The following is a 21,431-nucleotide window of genomic DNA, read 5'->3' on the forward strand; positions in this document are numbered from 1 at the left end:
TTCTGCCCCGGTGCCACCCTCTGAAGAGTGAGAACATAGACAGGGTGGTCGATGGCTTCACACTCCTGTCTCCCCACCAGGATCTCTGGCTGAGACTCAGGGTCGGAGAAACCAGGGTGCCTCCAGACCACAGAACAATGAATTTTCTGTTCTCTTCTAAACTTCTTCCCAGCCTAGGGCAGTTCAAGGTCAGCTTCTTTCAGGAAGCCTGACCTGATAGTGCCACCTAACTACAAACACTGATTTTCTGTGCTGCGTATTTTCAGTGCTAAGTGATCGCGCATTCAACCTTTCATGACACATGGTCTCCTGTGGTTCTCTAGTCTTTCTGGAGAAGCAAGTGTGAGATGGATGCCTCATCCGGTGAGGTTACAGACCTTCTGAGGACAGGGAGCAATCTTTCTTCATTTGTACCATGTCTCACCAAATAGATGATAAACCACTGGAGGACAGGTACTGTTTGACATGGAAATAAAGTTTATGGTGCCCTCCTGATCATTGTTCAGTAAACTCTTCAGGGAAAGGAGTGGAGAGATCATTAGTTAATTGGAAAAGGTATTTCTTGTCTAGTGGGGTGGATTCCTAAATTTAGGGCAAAATGTGTCATGCAGCTCTAATTTTCTACACCATGAGAAGGTAGTCCCTTTTACTTCTTTCATGTACAATCCATGCATTTGTTCCACAGACATCTGATGTTGACTGAATGCCCTGTGCAATAGAGATTGAGGATTCAAAGGTGAACAACAGGTGATCTTTCTCTGCAGGTGGTTATCTCTGTGCACATCACTCACAAATATCCATCTACAGTCCCAAGCTCCTTCCCCTAATCCATGTCTTCTGTTAGGTGTTGGGCAAACTTTCCAGATGTCAAGATGCAGACAATTAGACCTGCCGCCCCAAGAGGAGCTGAGATAATGCTACTCCTTTCGAGGAGGGGCACATGATATCGCCTGACCTGCTGAAGCAGTGGACAGAGAGGGGTTTGGGGGACACTAACTGGAAAAGCTAGCCCTCCCCACCTGTGTGTCTTGTAGCTGTCGGCTCCGCATCCACGAATTCAACCATGTGGGGTAAAACTACTCAAACAACATTGCACATGTGCTGAACATGTACAAGCTTTTCTTTTTATCATAATTCCCTAAACAACTATTGACAAAGTATTTACGTTGAATTAGGTATCACAAGTAACCTAGAGCTTATTGAAAGTGCATGCAGGGTGTGCGTAGGTTGTCTGCAAATGCCACACCGTTTTATATCAGGGGCTTGAGCACCTGTGCTGTTGGTATCTTCAAGGGAGGACACTGAAACCAGTCTCCAACAGATACTGAAGAACGACAGTATGTGGGTTCTGACAGAAAGGTAAGAAACCCCGAATGTCAGAAATAACCTCCTAACAGTAGGAAGCTGAGTTAAAATCAGGAAAAGCCAGTGGTTAAATTAAGTCTTTCTATACACAAAAGCAAACCACATGTTCTACAGCCATGGAGGAAAAACTCAGTGATTACCCAATGAAGTGAATAAAAGCTGCAGTGATAGTGACAACAACACAACAACAGGTTATCTTGAGAAGCAAGATCTCATTTAGCATTTGTTAGAGGGAGCCAGAGCCACTAAGGATGCAGCCTTCTTTGGAAGCACTGACCTGGTCCCTGCACCCATGGACATGGGAATAGTGTGGGAGCTGGCAGGGTCTCAGCAACCTCTCAATCCAGTGTGTCTCCTTAGACGGCATCCATCTCCCCCATTCTCCATCAGCTCCTTTTCCAGCTTCCCCTTCCTGCACTTGTTTTTGCAAGGCTGGCAGGGAGGTGTCTGGGCTTACGACAATGCCTCACATTGCCAGGAGACGGCAGCAGATCATTCTCCCATCCTAGGTGCCTCTTCGGCACTGTCCAGGATTCCAGTGAATTTTCAAGGGTTATTGAGGGTTCATGGGAGCCAGGCTCTGTGCCAGGCTCTGGGAATGCAAAGCCGACTGAGATATGGGGCTCTGCTCTGCAGGAGTTGGTGGTCTGAAAGGGTGAGGCAGCCATGGAAACAGATACAGGGCCAAACAGTGGGGTCAAACGCTGGGGCAGAAGGCCCTTCAGGGGACTGTGGGATCCCCAGGAAGTGGGGAGAGGAGGGGGTCTCAGAAAACACCCAGCAGGAAGAGGTGCTTGAGCTGAGTCTTGGAAGCTGGCAAGCTTTCCTGGTTCCTAGGCCAGGCAGGGCACCCCAGGCAGGGGAGCTGGGCTGAGTGCGACACCACAGGGCAAGCTGGGGCTTGAACACAGGGTGCTGAGGGCAGGAGGGGTCTCAGGGAGGGGAGGATCATGGAGGGCTGTCCTGCATGGCCATGCTAAGGAGTCTGGACCAAGGCCTTGACAAGCGCCGAAGGGTTTCATTAGGAGAATGACCAGAGCAGACCTGCACTTTAAAATGACAGCTCCGTTTGGCCCGTGGAGGACAGACATGGCAGGATGGAGAAGGGCAGGCCTGAAGGCCGCTGGCCCAGTCAGCTTGGCTTGAGCTAGGCGGAGGGAGCGAGGGCGGTGGTCTGAACTAAGGTAGGAGCAGTGGGAAGGGAAGTAGGGTGAGCGAGGTGGAAATGACACGTTCTGGTCTTTGGGGCCGGATGAGGGCAGAGGTCTCCCAGGTTTCTGGCTTCAGTGGCTGGTGTAAGTGTTGGTGGCAGCTGAACACAAGGGTGAAGGAGCGATCTCGGGAGAAAGATTAGGAGTCATTGACAAATGTGGGGCACCTCCCCAGCCCCTACTATTTCATTTCCCACTGCACGCTCTAATCTAGATCCCTGCTATTTTTCACTGGTTTTGAGACGGTGCCTTCCTGTTGGGTCTTATAAGATCCAGTCTCTCTTCCTGTTGGAAGAGTCTGTGAATTCTTTCTTTCACTGCATGTTGATGAACAGCCTTCCAGGGGCAGGCACTCTGATGAGTTCCTTCTCCCATAGAGCTCCTGGCCTGGCACAGAGGAGATAGATGGTGAAGCTGATGGTTGCAGTTCAATATGCAGTGTGGTCTCATAAGTGAAGAACAGGCTACAAGGAGAACATTCCAGGAGGGGCCTGCGATCTGGACTTCAGAGTGTTGAGAAGGTTTCCTAAAGAAATTGTCTGGGCTTAACTGGATGTACAGGAGCTCCTAAGTGACAGGCTGTGGAGAGGGGCTCCTGTGGGGCTGGAAGGAGCCAGTGCAGTGCCCAACCCTGTGGCATAGAACGTGAGAGGTGGGCAGCTTCCTCTTGAGAGGATGCCGGGAGTGGTCAGCAAGGATAATGGTGGTGGGGCCTGACGGGGCCAGCTTGCATCAAGCTGGGTGGAGCACGAGTAGCTCCAGGCCTCCCATAGTGCACAGATCCTCAGGCCTGGAGGGGTGTCCTTCTAAAGGAGCATTCCCAGTTTCTGACGAATGAGGCCTGCGTCTCTGGCTGGAGTTGGAGTGGGTCTGTGTCTGGAGCGGGCACTTGGGTTCTGGGAAGAGGCTACAAATTCTAGACTAGGCTGGACAAACTATGGCCAGGTCCTGTCTTATCAGAACGCACCTTCATACCTTCCTTCATGTTTAAATTGTTCTTTATTTAACATGGTTTATTTAAATGGTTGCTTTAGTGAGTTGAGTATTTGCAACAGAGATTACATGGCCTGCAAAGCCTTCAGACATTTCGTAACTGTCTAACTGGCTTTTTATGGAAAAGGTTTCTGAAGCTCTGCTCTAAACTGGCAGGCAACTTTCTCAGAGATAGTTCAGGTCTAGTCTCCATGTGTGGACAAGATGAGCCCATACCCCAAAGCTGGATCTCCCAAAACGCATGTCTGTCTCAGGTCTTATAAAACTGTGATTCATTGAGCGTGTGAACATACATATGGTCATGTGTGAATACATGTGGTCACGTGAGCATACATATGGTCATGTATTAACATGCATGTGGCCACATGTGAACATGCATATGGTCATGTGAGGTTCCATGTGGTAATGTGTGAATATCCATGTGACCACATGTGCATATGGTTGCATGTGACATGCACATGGTCATGTGAACATGCATATGGTTGTGTGAATATAAATATGGTCCTGTGAACACATAGTTGCGTGTGAACATGCATGTGGTCATGTGTGAACATGCATATGGTCGTGTGATCATACATATGGTCGTGTGTGAACATGCATGTGGTTTGTTTGATGCATGTGGTCGTGTAATGTGAGCTTGAGGTGCAGCGCCAGGCTGGGATGGGCCTTCCCTGGGTGGTTCATGGGCTCAGTCACTTGATTCAAGAGACAGCTTCCTGAATCCTGGTCCTAAGCCTGTTAGCCTTTGCTTGGCACCAAAAAGCGACTCTGTTGATACTGAATGAGATTCAGATGCCTGAACCTGACCTTCTATACACGTGGCCCTAGTGGATCATTCCAGCCTCAGTTTCCACCTCTCCCCACATGCCTACTAAATGTGTCAGCCAAACCTGACTACTTCCCATTCTGCACACATACTTTCTCCACCTTGGTGGCCGAATCCTTTGGAGCCCGCCTCTCACATTCAGCTCCCTGTTCTTGGTTATTTGGGCTCCTGTCTCATGTGCTCTATCAGGTTCTAGGCTTTGTAGGAGTGAGTTCTATGTCTCCACTCATTTCTATGTGCCTCATAGGGCTGACTCTTGGGAAGGTCTTCATGGTGACTGAGGCATGGATCCTTAGCCCTGTAGCTTGAATTCACTTGGCACTCAAATATTCAACCTGAAATGATGCTTTGAAAGTGATGCTTCCAGTCAATTAAGGGTCCACTGTATTATGGATTCCCAGCACCCAATATCTAGCACATAAGAAATGAATGAAAAATAGTGAATGAATGAGTGAATGATCTTCAGTATGCCTACAAGGCGAGAGGAAAGTGATCCTACTTACTAGTCATGCTAGGGAGGCATTTGGGACTGTTGGCTCTGCTGTTGCACAATAGGCCTGGGACTCTGAAGGCTGGCATTTCCTCATCCTAAACCTCAAATTTCAATAAATTACCTCCAAGTGGACAAAGGTCCATGAGCCAGGGTTCTTGGTGTAAATAAGCCACTTCTTTTGGGTGTGGTTAATGGACAGGGATTAACAAAACTAAAAACAATGTTTGAGTGCTGACTACCTGTCAGCCATGGTGATGAAGCACTCTGTATACATGACCTTATTCAATGCTCACTACAAACCCATGAAGAAGATTTTTAGAAAAACTTTGTATCTGGAGCATTTTGTACAAGAGGATAGTGTAATGAGCTTTCACCTCCTCGTCAGCAGATTTAAGTATTTGTTAACTCATGGCCAATCTTGTTTCCTGTATACTCCCACCCACTTCTCCTCCTCTTTTGTTATTTTAAAGCAAATCCCGGACATCATATAATTTCATCCATGGATACCTTAGTATGTATCTGTAAAAGAAAAGGACTAAATTTGTTGTTGTTGTTGTTTTTGAAACAGGGTCTCTGTTGTCCAGGTTGGAGTGCTATGGCACTCCAACATTCATCACGTTGATGAATTCCTTCCTTCCTGTTTCTAGTTTGTTGAGAATTTTTTTTTTCCATGCATGGGTAGATAATTTTACTCTCATTTACAGAAAAGGAAATGGTTATTCATCAGCCTGCTTCTAGACAAAGCCCTGGATTATGGTGCTCTCTATAGCACTCTCTTCCATTTCATTTTTCCTCTGTGCCTCCTCTAAAATTGTCTTTCAGCTCACTGGGGAATGTTGGTGTTCTCCAGGATTCTCAGCACTTTGCTTGGGTGCTTCTCTGCTGAAGTGGGAGAATGATTCAGCCATCCCCTGCAAGCTGATGACTGCACATTCCCTATCTTCTGCCCTGAGCTCAGTGAATCCCCATGCTCCCAAGGCTTTTCCACTTGGATACGTCAGGAAATCTCAAACCCATCCTGTCCTAGAATGCCCCGTTATCCCTCTCCACTCAAGTGGGCTTCTATGCCTCTATGTTCAACATTGTATGCTGCTGCCATTTGCTCTGTTCCAGCCTGAAACCTGGGCGTGATCCAGCACTTTTTCCTCTCCTTGACCCCTCCTGTCACCTTTTCTAATCAGTGGCCAAGTTTGACATATTTTTACTCCTCACCTCCACTGCTACTGAAACAGGAGATAGAAAGACATTATTTAGGCAGATAGTGAGGGGAACAGAGTCCTTGGCAGAGCTTCCCTTCCAACAAAAAGCAGCCCAACAAATTATCTTTTTCTAACAAAGAGCAGCCTGAAAAATCAAGCCGCAAATGTAGTTAAGCAAGCTGGAAGCTTGCACGGGGGAATGCTGGCAGCTGTGCCAATAGAAAAGGGCTACCTGGGGGCCGGGCATATCCAACATGGAGGGTCCATCTTCCCTTTTCTGTCACCACGTGTGCAGTAATAGAGAAATGGGCAACATGGCACAGCTCAGACAGAGAACCCACCTGCATAATACAAGATTAGGGAGGGGACGACCAGAATTTCGCACCCTATGCAAACGGCACACCGGATCTAAGCAGTTTTTCACGCCCTATGCAAATGGCACGCCTGGTCTGACTAGTCTTTCACGTCCTTTGTAAATCAGACACCACTTCCTCACCAGCTCATCTATAAAACCCTCTGCGTTTTGCCATGGACCGGCGATCCATTTCTCTGTGACCCCTCGCTGCAGCAGAGAGCTTTTCTTTTTCTTTTGCCTATTGAACTTCCGCTCTTAACCTCACTCTTTGTGAGTCCACATCCTTGTTTTCCATGGCTGTGAGATCACAAACCTCAGGTGATACTCCAGACAATGAGGCCGTTTCATTCCTGCCTTGCTCCTGCCTCCAGTCTCATTCCCCTCAAACTCACCCTCCACGTTACCAACAGAGCAATTTCTGAATTACAGATCCTCTCACACTTAGCCCTTTAACGGTTCCCTATTCCCACAGCACAGCAATTAAGGCCTTTCCTCATCTGTTCATTTCATACACTAGGAACTTCCACTAAAGACTGAAGTCACTAAATGCACTTTCTGATGTCAATTTTAATAGCCTCCTCCTGCTTTCATCACTTGATGTTAGAAATAATGTTACCCGTTTGACTCTGCTTTCTTCTGCATGTTGTGTTTTCTCTGCCTCAATGCTTCTTGTGTACTCTGTTGTCTTTTTAAAATATTAAACTTACTTAAATAGAGACAGGGGTCTCACTATGTTGCCCAGGCTGGTCTCGAACTCCTGGGCTCAAGTGATCCCCTCAGCTCGACCTCCCAAAGTGGTGAGCTTATAGGCACGAGCCACCACTCCTGGCCCTGTTGTCTTTTTTTGAAAAGTTCTTTCTCCTCCCATGCCATCCCCTCTATTCCTTTATATCGTGAAAAGCCCTCTTCTTTGAACCTTCTCCTAGCTGGTGCATGGTTAATTATGTCCCCCTCTGTATTATTTCAGAACATTGTGTATGCCTATAATATCACATATGTTATCCTATGTTATAAGTATTTGTCATATTTTCACTCTAGATTTATACTAGATTTATCTTACTCTTATAATTGCCTGCATATAGAAAGTGCTTAAAGAATATTTGTTGAATTCACCTGAATTAGGATTTGTCTATAAATAAATGTCCTTGCTCTTAATAAACAATTTTCTAGTTTGTCAAACAGTTTAAATGCATTTTGAAGAGAACAAAACGTTTTAAATGTAACAAAGTAACATGTTTATTTTGGACTATACAGAACATATTGAAAAGACCTACCAAGAAAAGAAAAATGATTTTTAAATCTACGATCTGGATACTGTTAGTCCAGACTGCACTGTTTTGTAAGCCCCCTGCCATTTCACAGACCTTGGTCAGAGCAAAACATTCCATGGGGGTTCCACCGTGAGAAACGTCCTGCCCCACCACCTGACCACAAGGCACAGGAACGTCCCTATCATACCCTGCCAGGAAAAGGCCCAACTGAAGGAACATCTTTGTCAAGCAGCAAGCCATGCCACCCAGACCCTTCCCGCCCATACCTATAAGTACCCCAGCCTGTAAGCGGTGGTGGGCTCTGGTGTTAAGCTGGTCCCCCACCTCAGTAGGTTGCTCTGGCAATGAACTTTTGTTGCTGTCGAGCTACCAACTCTCCCTCTGTCTTTTTGTAACCCTCGCCTTCCCTTCAAAAACTAACAGATATGTTACCATTTTGATATACGTCCTTTCAGTTTTATCTGTGCACTCATATGTGCATTCATATATGAGGATTAACCTGGCATTTATTATATAAAAATCACTTGGTTGCTTTTCTTTAACATTTTTGTTTTGAAATGACTAGATTCACAGGGAGTCGCAAAAGTAGTAGAGCATCCCTTGGATGCTTTTCCTGGCTTCCCCTAACAGTGCTATCTTACAGAACAGCAGGACACCATCAAAACCAGGGCATGGGCATTGGTTGGCTATTGTTAGACTACAGACCTTATGCAGTTTTTGCAGTGTTTGCATGTACTCCTTTGTGTGTGTGTGTTCTATGCAAGATGGTCTCATGTGCAGTATCTTGTAAACACTTGCACCAGTGTCCTTGCCAAAGAACTGTTTCATCACTGAGAGGAACTCACTTGTGCTACCTCTTTTTAGTCATATCCTCGTACCTTGTCCCTGTCTCCTGGCAACCACCAATCTGTTCTCCATCTCTATAGTTTTGTTTGTTGGAGTGGAACAGGAATTAAAAGAAATTAAAGAATATGTAAGCGAAAACTCAGCTGTATGTAAGAAAACCCAATTCCCCCTGAGGAAGAGAAAGAGCTGGAGTCTTTAACAATTAACTGCCTGTTTTTCTGTGACTGGTGAGCCTTCTTTCTCCCTTTGCCAGGCATTATGAAGACCCGTTTCTCTAGCTGTGCAGCTTCAAGGTCACTAGACAGATAAACTCAAGTCGCAAAACATGTTTTTCCTTGAAAAGTAAGAAATAATGTAATGCAAGTCTCAACTGAATAATTGTCTTTGTTTCTTGATTCTGTAATATGCTTCCCCCTGCACAGATCTTCCCCCGCCCCACAAAATGCTTAAAAGGTAACTTGACTCTTCGTTCGGGGCTCAGTCCTTTGGATGTTAATCCAGCTGGACCGGTGAACCTAAATAATAAATATCCTCCTCAACTCCTCGGTCTCTCTGATTCCTAAATTATCCCACAACAGGAGAATGTTTTATACATGGAATCTTATAAGTGTAAAACCTTTTAGAAGATTGGCTTTTTTCACAAGAGAAAGTTTTTTTCTTTCTTCAACAAAAGCCAAAACCCAATCTTCAACAAAAGTTTGGCTTTTTTCACCAAGTTTTATGCTCTAACAAAACTTCCAAGTTGTTGCCTGTATCAATAATTCCTTGCTTTTTATTCCTGGGTAGTATTCTCTTATATGGATATGGTAGAATTTGTTGAGTCTTTCACCATTGAAAGATATTTGGGTGGTTTCCAGTTTGAGGCTATTTTGAATAAAACTTTTAAGAACATTCACGTACAGGTTTTTGTGAACCTGTTTTCATTCTTCCAGTTAAATCCTGAAGAGTGAAATTGCTGAGTCACATAGGACGTGTACCTTTGGTTTTATAAGAAACTGCCCAACTCTTTTCCAGAGTGGCTATACCTTGTTCAAGTGACGCCAGTGATGTGTGGGTTGTCTGGTTTCTAAGCAATCTTGCCGGCATTTGGTGTCATCATTGACCTTATCCATTCTAACAGACATAGTGATACTTCATTGTTTTAATTTGCATTTCTCTAATGGTTACTGATGCTGATCATATTCACTTGTGCTTCTTTGCTGTTCATGTTCTTTCTTTGACAAAATGTCTTTTCATGTCTTTTGCCCACTTTTTCATAGGAATTTTTTTTTTCAAAAAGTGATGAATTTTCAAGGTTCTTCATAGATTCTACATACAAGTCCTTTGTCCACTATATGGTTTGTGCTATACGTTTTCACTCAGCCTGTAGCATGTCTTTTTGTCCTCTTAATAAGATCCTTCACAGAGCAAAAGTCCTAAATATTGAGGAAGTTCATTTTATCAGTATTTTCTTCTATGAATTGTTATTTTAGTGTCATGTCTGACAACTTAGTCTTGAATATTTCTTCTACGGTTTCTTCTAAAAGTTTCATAGTGTTAAACACTTTTTATTTAAATCTGCGCTCCATTTCAATTAATGTTTATGTAAAATAGGAGCTTTAGGTTGAGGTTCAATTTTTTGCGTATGAAAGTTGAGTTGTTTCAGTAGCATTTGTTGAAAGATTGTCCTTTCTCTATTGAGTTGTCTTTGCAGCTTTGTTAGAAATCAATTTTCCATGTCTGTGCGGATCTATTCCTGGACACAGTCTGTCCCATTGATCTCTGTGTCTATCCCTTTGCTGGAATCACACTGTCTTGACTACTTTAGAATTGGAGCAGAACTTTAAAATTGTGTAGCATCACTTTTCCAGTGTCATTCTTTTTTCTACCTTTTAATCTTTGCATTTTTTAAAAATCAGATCGCCTGATATACAACATATCCTTTGGTGGGATTTTGATGGAGATGTATTAAAAGTATAGATCAATTTGGGAAGAATTGAAATCTTTACTATATTGAGTATTTCAATCCATGAATCCATATATTTCTTCATTGATTCAGGTCTTCTGTGATTTTGTTTACAGGATTTTGTACATTTTCAGCATACAGATCTTATAGAGACTTAATCATTTCATTTTTTTTCAGAGATAGTACAAATGCAATTATTTTAAAATGTCGATTTTCTGTTAGTTATTGTTAGTATATGCAAATTAAATTGAGTTTTGTCTTTTGAACTTGTGTTACTTCTGGAGTGTGTGTGTGTGTGTGTGTGTGTGTGTGTGTGTGTGTGTGTTTATGTAGTCCTTGGAATACACCATAACCAAGTGGGTTTTTCCTGGGAATGCAAGACTGCTTCAATACTTGAAGATCAATCAATGTAATCTGCCATAGTAATAATCTAACAAGAAAATCAACATGATCACATCAATTGATATAGAAAAAACTTTTACAGAATTCAACATATTTTCCTATTATAGATTTTCTGCAAACTAAGAATAGAAGCAAGCTTCTTAACCTGATGTGTGACACCTTCAAAAAGCCTACAGCAAACATCTTACTTAGTGATGAAAAACTTATTGCCTTCTCCATAAGATTGAGAATGAGGCAAGGATGTTTACTCTCATCACTCCTATTCAACATGGTATTGGAAGTCCTAGCCAAAACAATAAGGCACGAAAATGACATAAAATAAAAGTAGTAAGATTAGAAAGAAAGAAATTGTATTCACAAACAAGGTGATTTCTTTTTCTTTTATTTCTTCTTCTTCTTTTTTTTTTTTTTTTTTGAGACAGGTTCTTTCTCTGTCACCCAGGCTTAAGTGCGATCATGGCTCATTGTATCCTCAAACTCCTGGGCACACACGAACAATCCTCCTGCCTCAGCCTCCCAAGTAGCTAGGACTACAGGTGCATGCTGCCAAGCCCAGATAATTTTTATTTTTTTATTTTTTAGAGAGACAGGTAGTCTTATTCTGGTTTCAGCTCTGGAAGGGGTGAAGAACAACTCCCCAGAGCCTGTCCCATCCATTGTGGATGACATACTGAGGGCTCAGGAAGATGCTCCCTCTCAACCCGTCCTGGTTCAGGCTGAGCCACCTGAGCAGCTGCTTCGGAAAGCCTCTTGTGCCACAGCCATGCTTAGGAAAAGGCATATCTTCCATTCTGTTCACCAAGAAACACCAAGAAACAACTGAATACAAAGAATAAAAAATACCCTGCCACACTGGCAGGGCAGGAGGGTGAAAATTGCACCCTTTCCAAAGGTAGTGACTATAAAAGGACAACCGGGGCCAGCACCAAAGTCCACCTACAGAAGGTGGGTCTGTCTCAATCCCAGCTGCCAGTCACTGTGAACCTTTAGAACTGGGGCTGAAGCTTCTTCCAGTTGCTTGCCCAGATGTCAGTGAGACCGCTCCACAGCAGATATGGGGAGCTGTGTGTCAGGGAAGTCCCAGCCATTGGGACAAGCTGCACCCCAGGCAGATGTTTCTACTCTTGTGCAAAGAACAGAGCAATCCATTCAAGTTCACAGAGGCAGTGACACTTGAAAATGTCAGGGTCAACTTGCAGGGCAGAAGTTAGCAGGGATGTCTCCCTGGGGCATTGGGAGAGCCCAGCAGAATTTAGGAGAAGGGAGGGGCGATCTCGGGGCAATCCTCTGAGTCCCTCTTTCCTCTTCAGGCAATGTTCAGGAAGACCCTGCAATCTCTCTGCAGACTCATGGGAGCTCCCAGAAGTGAGACAACGCACAGATCCAGGCCTGCTTTGAAGTCAGTGGGATGAGGCCCTTGGAAGTCAGTGTATTGGGTTCCCAGGGCTCACATAAAAACATGCCACACCTGACTGGTTTTAAACAATGGGAGTTTATTCCATCAGTTGCGAAGGCTAGAAATGCAAAGTCAAGGTAGTGGCAGGACGAGTTCCTGCTAGAGGCTGTGAGGCAGATCAACTCCATGACTCACTCTTGGCTTCTGCTGGTTTCTGGCAACTGTCCACGTCCCGTGCCTTGTAGACACTTCACTCTAAGCTCTGCCTCCATTTTCACAGGCACATTCTTGTGTGTGTGTGTGTGTGTGTGTGTGTGTGTGTGTGTGTGTGTGTGTGGGTCTGTGTTCTCTTAAGGACAGGAATCATTAGACTAGGTGGGGCCCACTCTAATCCACTGTGAGCTCCTCTTCCTTTGGTAACATCTGCAAAGACCCTATTTCCAAACAAGGTCATATTCCATGTTCTAGGACTGTCTTCTGAGAGATGTCTCCCCCAGGATTGGTCCAAGTGGAAGGATGCCCTTTGATCTGCAAAGCCAGCCAGAAAACCAGGATAGGGGCAGGACAAGGGGATGCTAGCCTGTGATGGCTCCCACCCAGGTGGGGGTGTGAGGAGCAGTGCCTGTGGGCTGGGACACGCCAACTTGCTCCCATCACCTCATCTGAGATGGATTGTACAGTGTATGTCCAGGGCCCATCCTGGCACACTCTGCCTTTGCAGTGCTGTCTCTGCACTTTGGAAATTTGCTGAGCCCACTGCGTGGGGTGGTCTGAGGCAGGCCACAGTTGTTTCAAAACCATCCCTGAGTGCCTGACCAGTATCCCTCGGGGGTGACGACTGGCCACATCTGGAGTGTGAGGGGTGTGTTTACCTAGTGAGTAAGGACGCAAGCAAAGGATGTGCTGGCCTAACCTCTGCATAAGCAATGCCTTTGCTCCAACGGAATGGGCAACGTTGGATTAGGCCTAAGGAGGCAGATTTGATCTCGGAAGATACATTCGAGTCTATGTTGTGTGTGTTTGTTTTTGTTTCCTTGAATTAACATGGAGTCCATTTCAACTTTCACTTAATCTGCTTCTTTCTCTTCCCCCACTTCTTTCTCTCTCACTCTCTTTGGATATGGAAGAATTCTAACTCTGTATTCCATAATGTCTAAACATTCGAATTTAGAGTTGACAACAGTACAGCAAATTATTCAAGTTGCTGTCAAAAAAACCCCTGCGTTTTCTAGGATTAAAACTGTGAATAAAGTACTGGAAGAAAAAAAATGTCATAGACTCAGTTGCAAAATGACAACATTTAATGGGATGACAAGGAAATAAAACCTGATAAGAAGCCAGAGCAGATTGCAGACTGTTCAGGATGCCAGATGGTTCATGAAATTTTTCCAGGTTTGATACAGAAGAATCAGTTTGTTAAAAGAAATGGTTTTCCACCTGGGATTTAAAACATTGTTTAAACAACAAACACATGTTTGTATGTATATATAAATATTTAGATATAAAAACATGCATATATAGGCACATAGACATGTATCATACATATACATGCATATGTACAAATATATGTGCCTAAATTTTTACTGACCTGTCAACTTACAAAACAAAAATGAGAGATTTATAAAAGGTACATATATAGCTGTGAATTCTGTAAAGCTATTTTTAAAGAAATTAATACAATCTTAACGACTATCAGAATACTCATGTAGTACACAGTTACACAACTCTAATGAAGTACCAAACACTTGTCTTTCTTCAACCATTGTCCTATCTTATTTAGGTTTTCATTTTCTTATTAGATGTGTTTTCAATGGTTTATGATGTAATAAAATTTCTTTACCTCTTCCAGTAATTGCTTTGTCTCACTTGGAAACTGAACTACTGTCGATGTTGTAAAAAGCAAGGGCATATTCTTCTGAAAAAATAAAGGGAACATGTATTTTTATTAAGTAGATTATATAAGCACATTCAATCTAATCTTTCCAATAATTTTGAAATAGAGACAATTACTTTCCCGTTTTATACATCCAGAAATAAGCTAATAATATTTAAGACACTTGATGAAATACATTCTATTAGTAAATGTCAGAGACAGAATTCAAATACTCGACAAACTTCACACAGCATTCAACAAAAACCAAATAGCACCAATTTTCCAGGGAACAGTTGTATGGTCTCTACGACATCTTAGTAATCGTTTTAGAAATGAATCTATCAAATTTTTAAAATAGCATTTCAGAATATTCCCCACTCCCCTTTTTAAGTCAAAGTCCTTAGAGGTAGCTTAGAACGGTCAGTCTTAGCATGAACAACAATGACAACAACAAAAAGACCTGGAAGCTTCATGTGGCTTGTATTTCAAGTTCAAGTGGAGCCCTGTCAGATTATATTGAAAGGATTCTGGTGTTGAAAAACTCTGGTAACTGGAAAATGGGTTCAGTCAGAAGATGCATCATGGAAGAAAGAAACCAGTATACAAAGTAATGCCATCTATTGCTTACTCTGTGAAGACAGAGGTTGATTTTGGGAAGTTTAGTAGCTCGGGAATGTTAGATATAAATACCATGTTCAATAGCCTTAGGGCATGGCTGTTGCTTGCCTACCTTTTTCATAATAATCGTAGACCATGACCGGGGCTGGCTGAATGTTGAACACAAGGTTGCTCTGCTCAACAGAAAAAGTGAAACTGTGGGTTGTACCAAAAACCTGTAATGACACAAATTATAATTACATTGTAGCAAGTCTGAGAAAAGATAATCACTGAGAAAATTATCCCCAGAAGTTTATGATCTATGTAATTAAATAGATCTAGGGTATGATTCACTTACATATTGGCAAAATAAGGAGTTGTTAACCTTAAATCATATAAAATTTTCAGTTCCTTTGCTTACATTGAGGTGAGAGGAATTTAGCTGGAAGTCTTAGAGGAATGTAGGCATTTATGTGAGTGGTAACGATACACATAGAAAAGACGTCTCTAAACTGCAAGCCACAGTTTGGCTTTTCCTGAGAAAAATAAAAATAGAACTATCCTATGATCCAGCAATCCCATTTCTGGGTATGCATCCAAAGAAAATGAGATTAATATCTTGAAGAGACAGCTGCAGTCCCATGCTCATTCTTTCATTATGATAGCCAACAGAAGGAATCAACCTAAATGTTCGAAACAGATGAATAGATAGTGAAACTGAAGCATATATATATATATATATATATATATATATATATACACAAATTATTCAGTCTTAAATAAAAAGAATTTCTGCCATTTGCAACAACATTGAAAACTTGGAGGAAACTATATGGAGTGAAATAAACCAGAAACACACAGAAAACACTGCAGGATCTCACCTGTAAGTTAAATCTAAAGTTGAATTCATAGATGCAGAGAGTAGAATGGTAGTTATCAGGAATGGGAAAATGGGGAGATGCTGGTCAAAGGATAGAAAGCTTCAGCTGTGCAGAATGAATACATTCTACAAATCTCAGATACAGCAGTAGCCTACAGTTGACAATGCTATACTGTATATATAATATTCCCTAAGGGAGTAGATCTTAAGTACTTCATCATGAAAAAAGAAGAGGGATGTTTTACTCAGCTATTTCACATATAGTCACGCTAGATAACAATCAGCTCACTATATCAAAACATCACACCACACACCTTCAATACACAATTGTAAATTTAAAAATTATGGCAAACTTTGTGAGAGTTTAGTCAAATTATAAAATAATTACACATCTACTCTGTGACCAGAATGTGTTTGATAGGGAGAGGAAAGCTATCTAGTCACGTAGCCAGCGCATTTATGAAATAGCCTTAGAACTAGAAAGGAGAAGATGATCAGTGGGATAGAACACTGGTCATCCTTAATGTTGCTTAGTTTTTTCCTTTTACAAATCCTATCATATCTATAAGAAGTGGAAACATCCAATCGTCCTTGGAAGGAAAAAAGAAAACTTCAAAGAAAAAAATTATTGCTAAACTTACATTTTCCAAATAGAAAAGAACATGGCCGTTCTTGACTTCAGTCTTCATCACTTGGCCCTTGTTTTCAAGCTTTGAAGAAATTGTTAAGGAAGGATAGAGAATAGATATTAGAACAAATGGCAGCACCACTGCAGAACTGAATGTCCACGCTTTTCTGTGTCAGGTTCTGTTTTATGGAACATTCCTTGGTGCCATGATGTTTTCATAAGCACAGGTAGCAACTAAAGAAAAATATATGATGAACCATGGGAAATACTGACTGCTAATTTGTACGAATTAAATACACCAGCTCTCCAGTGTTAGCGTAAAAATATAAAGGTGAATGTTGAAGAAGAATTCTATAGTTTTGTTTTGCTAAACAACTGCTAAACAAGTATTTATTTTATCTTTATACTCTATGTAGCTGTCTTTGTGCTGACAGATTAGGCTTCTATTATTTACCTCTTCAATGGATGACATGGCTGGAGTAAATCCTGATAGCATTTTTACATCTGTAACCACAATACTGGATTTATTGTGAATTCCAGTATATCTGAAAATTTTAAGAAAACACTAGTTTAGATATCAATTTTAAAAAGTGACTTATCTCATAATGAGAGTGCCAGGTGGATAAATACTAATTGGCTAGAAGTCTGGAGGACAGGTAAAAGCCGAAGAGAAAATTTGAAGAAAGTCATTTTCAAGCATCTGTGAATAGGCATGATCAGAATGATAATGAAAGAAATGATACATAGCAACAGAAATTGGAGCAAATAATGAATTATCTGACACGAAATCTCCCCCAAATCCTGGTCTTAAGCTTACCTGCAGTCTCAAAGTTTGAACTGGTAAACAAAGCTTCTAAATCTATATTACATATGCTTAGGTTAATGTTGGATTTGCATAACACTTAGAGGACATCTTTGCTTACAAGGTGGTATATTAGCAGAATTATGGAGTAGACATGTATCCAAGAGATCTTCTAGCTCAGTTTCCTGCTTCTGGGTAAGACTATTGGGGTATGAAGTTAAGAGTTCCATAGTTCATCAGGGCATGGTTGCTCACGCCTGTAATCCCAGCACTTTTGGAGGCCAAGATGGGTGGATCACTTGAGGGTCAGAGTTCAAGACCAGCCTGGGCAACATGGCAAAACCCTGACTCTACTAAAAATAGAAAAATTAGCCAGATGTGGTGGTGCACACTGGTAATCCCAGCTACTCGGGAGGCTGAGCCGTAAGAATCCCTTGAACCCAGGAGGTGGAAGTTGCAGTGAGCTGAGATTTTGCCACTGTGCCACTGCACTGCAGCCTGGGTGACAAAGTGAGACTCTGTCTCAAAAAAAAAAAAAAAAAAAAAAAAAAAAAAAAAAAAAAGGGTTCCCCAGGTCATTGAGTTCTTAGCCCTGGAGCTCAAGAGATTTTTATTTAGAAATTCTAAAGAATATCTGCCAAACTAATTTCACTCAATGCTTTCCACATATTAACTAAGGCTAACATCCTTTAGCATCTATAAATCATGCTTGAAATCAAGAGGATCATTTTGTTTTTCTATTCTGAAAGTAAAAATCTAAAATTTTACTCTTTACAGTTATAAAATAAACATTTGTGGGCTTGCTACTATATGATCATGCATGCTTGTCTTGAGAAAGAAATATAGAATCTCTGTTTTTCAAAACTAGGAGTACTTCCATACAACAGAATAGAAAGTGTCATTGGAATATCAGTGCAGCGAAAGCTTTCAAATCACGCTCACATAGACTGCATGTTATACTTGCCTCATTTTAGCTCTGATTTAGCTGAAGATGTACTAAATTGTGGTGTCTGGACAGAGGGCTAAAAAGTGACTGTGCTGTAGAATTGTCACCACCAACATGAGAACTCATCATATTACCATGATTTATATTTTGTGATTTCACTACTGCTCAAACTTTTTAAATATTTTACCATCTTGCCCACATGGGAGTTACTATCAAGATATGACACTTACTTGAGGGTCACTGTGAGGTCAAAAATAGTCTGGAAGATATCCGAAGAGTTCTTTACTATTTCCAAGGAAAGAGAAAATCCAGATGCCTTCTTAGGTAGGAGAACATTGTACTTAAGGGTGGCCTAGAAAGGATAGCAAATTATAAGAAAACTCATCCTGTATTAAGAATTATACAGGCTGACTACAGTCAGTAGTAATGTAATTTTACATTTTAAGATAACTAAGAGTATACTTCCATCATTTCTAACACAAAGGATAAATGCTTGAGGTGATGCATACCCCACTTGCCCTGATGTGATTCTTACACATTGTATGCCTGTATCATGTACCCCATAAATATTTACACCTACTATGCACCCACAAAAATTAAAAATAAAACATTTTTAAAAAGAAAGAACCTATTGCTTATTTCTATTATTAATGTAGTTTACATCTTTATCATCAGGGAATCGGGTTAAATTCTTTAGTTTTCAGAATAATGTAATTTAAGGAAGACAGAATACTTTCTAATAGCAACAATCCTCAAGAAACTTCGACAACTGAGTACCTTTTCATAAAATAACTTGCATTTTTGGCTATTGATAGTGTAAATACACAAAACGGTCAGATAACACTTCACGTAGAACTGAACAGACAGTCTGACTCTTTTACTGGCAAACACTCATCACCCTCTCAGACAGATTTCTGTTACCTGGATAAATGTACAGCCGTGTCCTTCCACATCTACTGTGTATTCTCCAGGTGCCTTTGTTAGTTCTGAACGTTGGACCAGTAGGCGGTTATCACTGTTAACCTGGAAAATCTCACTGGATCCTTCACGGCTAAAGGTAACGGTGTTTTGATCCTTAGAGAAGGTTAACTTCATGTAACGGGTTATGGCAAGTAGACAAACCGGAGTTTCCTGCACAGAACAGCACAAGCAACGATCCAAGCTCAGTTATGACACAATATTGGTCATCATTTGACCACGGACTTCATATCAATCCTTAGAAGTGTTCCTAAAACAGGTCAGCAAAACACCAAGAAGCAATATCCTGAATGGTAGGAAAATATACTTGCTTGTGCAAATTGTTTCCACTTAAATTAGTTTTCTTCAACAAATCTTAATTGTGTTTTTACTTTCTAAAAATTTTTCATAAAAGATAGTCTCTTTGGTTAAAAATGGTGTCAAAGCTTTTCTAAAAGTTAAGGCATTACATAAGTCAGCGGCCCCTGTGGCTGCCATGGATAATTCTTTTTTTTTCTGCTCCTCTTCAAAGAAGGGAGGTCAGAATCAGGAAAAGATCTTCGGAAATGCATTCGTATATGGTTTGACTCAGAAACTAAGACCAAATACAAAGAGAAATGCAGATTTTTCTCGTGGAAATAAAACTGGTTTTTGTTTGTTTGTTTGTTTGTTTTTGCATTTTCAATTTGTTTCCAAGTAAGGAAAAACATGTCATTGTTTCTCATACCCCCCATTTCTCCTGTTTTCCTTCTTTTCATTTGCTTTTCCCAGTGTATAGCCCACAGAACTAGAGAGAAAACTTTCCTTTTGGTCCATATATAATTTGAACATAGTATCATCAGGTGTCTAATGTACCACCAAGAGTGGTGCTTATGACAAAAATATCCTTTAGACTTATTCTGTGTTTGCTGTGTGAATGAAGTTACAAATGGTGATAAGTTCCTGGAATAGGGGGCCTCATTTCATTCGCTTCTACTTAGAGGCTTCCTAGTAGAGTGCCTGATACACAATAACTGGTCAACAAATAATTGTTGAGGAAATAAAATAGGATTAATAATATCCACGATTCTTCTTCTCAGAAAGGATTTGTTGTGATATCTTTACTATTAATATCTCACTCGTCATAGAGTTACAGCTTCTGCACTAAACATACTGCTATTAATATCAGGCCTACATGAATTACCTGGGTAGAAGAAAAGCCTCCATGGGAATCCATCTGTTGGGCAAGCCACTGCACAATCTTGCTGGCATAGGTGAGGTCAGGAATTTTCCGGGAAACGACAGCCAACAGCACATAGCAAGTCTTCTCAGTCTCAGCAGAAGGTGCCCAGGGAATAAAGGATGGAAATTCTTCTGTCTTGGGTTTCCTTTCTCTTTCCCAGTAGATGACATTATCTGAGAAAAAGGAAGAATTTTCACATAGTCTGTATAAAAGTCATGGGTTACACATAAAGAAGGATGCAAATTCCATTCCTGACCTCTGTTTGTGCTGAATTGCTCCCCTCACATTTATATGTTGAAACCCCAACTCCGAGTACCTCAAAATGTGGCTGTATTTGGAGATAAGACTTTTAAAAGAAGTGACTAAGTTAAAATGAAGCTTACAGGCCACAGTCCAATCTGACTGGTGCCCTTATGAGAAGAAAAATTTTGGACACACAAAAGGGAGAGCAGGGCTGTGCACACACAAAAAATCTTGTGAAGATGAAGGGAGAATGTGGTCACCTGCAGGTGAAGAAACCACACTTCCAACACCTTGAACTTAGACTTCTAGCCTCCAGAAGCGTGAGAAAATAAACTTTTGTTGCTGAAGTCATCCAGTATGTGGTATTTGATGACAGCTATAGCAAATTGCTACAGCCTTAAATAGCAACTTTCTAAGTAGCAGGTGATTAAGCTTCCCCAGTAGTTATGATAGTCTATGGCTTGGTCACCAGGCTTGACTCCCCTCACATCACTCATTTGAGAGGAAGCTAGCATAAAGCAAAAGAGGAAAGTCTAGAATATGCAGTGTTCTTGAAAGGTATAAAGGCCACTGATAAATTCCATGAGAGAAATAGAAACACACTGGCGAAGAGGGAGCTCCTATGTGACTGCTTAGAACGCTTCCTCACTGTGCTCCAAGATCACCCCCACTAGCAACAATGAATAATAACGCTTACTTATTTTTGTGGCAGATTGATCCAGGGTCTGGAGTAAAGATTCCACGTTCTGCTCTTCTCCAGCTAAGGCAAAAGTGTAAGCTAGAATTGCATGATTGTAGCCATTAGTGACACCACTGTCCAATGCCTCTTCAAGGCAAAAGAGTGCGCTTCGTAGAGCAGGAAACTGTTGGTCAGGAAGTAGAATCATATATTGTAAACTGATAACCGAACATTCCATGAGCTTGCTGAACATTTAAACTAATCATTGTTTATAATATATATAATATATCCTCAAAGTATAT

At 41.5% G+C, this 21,431-nt stretch overlaps 1 protein-coding gene across 1 annotated transcript in view; it reads right to left on the minus strand.

Moving 5' to 3' along the window:
• Positions 1–11,894: 11,894 nt before the first annotated feature.
• Positions 11,895–21,431, minus strand: part of LOC105499898 (ovostatin homolog 2) — a 49,389-nt gene continuing 39,852 nt past the window's right edge. Inside the window, exons 28-36 of the mRNA XM_011772759.2 lie at positions 21,148–21,313; positions 20,169–20,380; positions 18,950–19,159; positions 18,259–18,380; positions 16,735–16,825; positions 16,294–16,362; positions 14,906–15,008; positions 14,143–14,217; positions 11,895–13,739 (exon numbers count right to left, since the gene is read on the minus strand). Of these exons, the coding sequence (XP_011771061.2) occupies positions 14,165–14,217; positions 14,906–15,008; positions 16,294–16,362; positions 16,735–16,825; positions 18,259–18,380; positions 18,950–19,159; positions 20,169–20,380; positions 21,148–21,313 (1,026 nt within the window). The 3' untranslated portion in view covers positions 11,895–13,739; positions 14,143–14,164. The remainder of the gene's footprint in view (positions 13,740–14,142; positions 14,218–14,905; positions 15,009–16,293; positions 16,363–16,734; positions 16,826–18,258; positions 18,381–18,949; positions 19,160–20,168; positions 20,381–21,147; positions 21,314–21,431) is intronic.

Source organism: Macaca nemestrina, chromosome 10 (genome assembly GCF_043159975.1).
Source record: "Macaca nemestrina isolate mMacNem1 chromosome 10, mMacNem.hap1, whole genome shotgun sequence".
Lineage (NCBI taxonomy): Eukaryota > Metazoa > Chordata > Mammalia > Primates > Cercopithecidae > Macaca > Macaca nemestrina.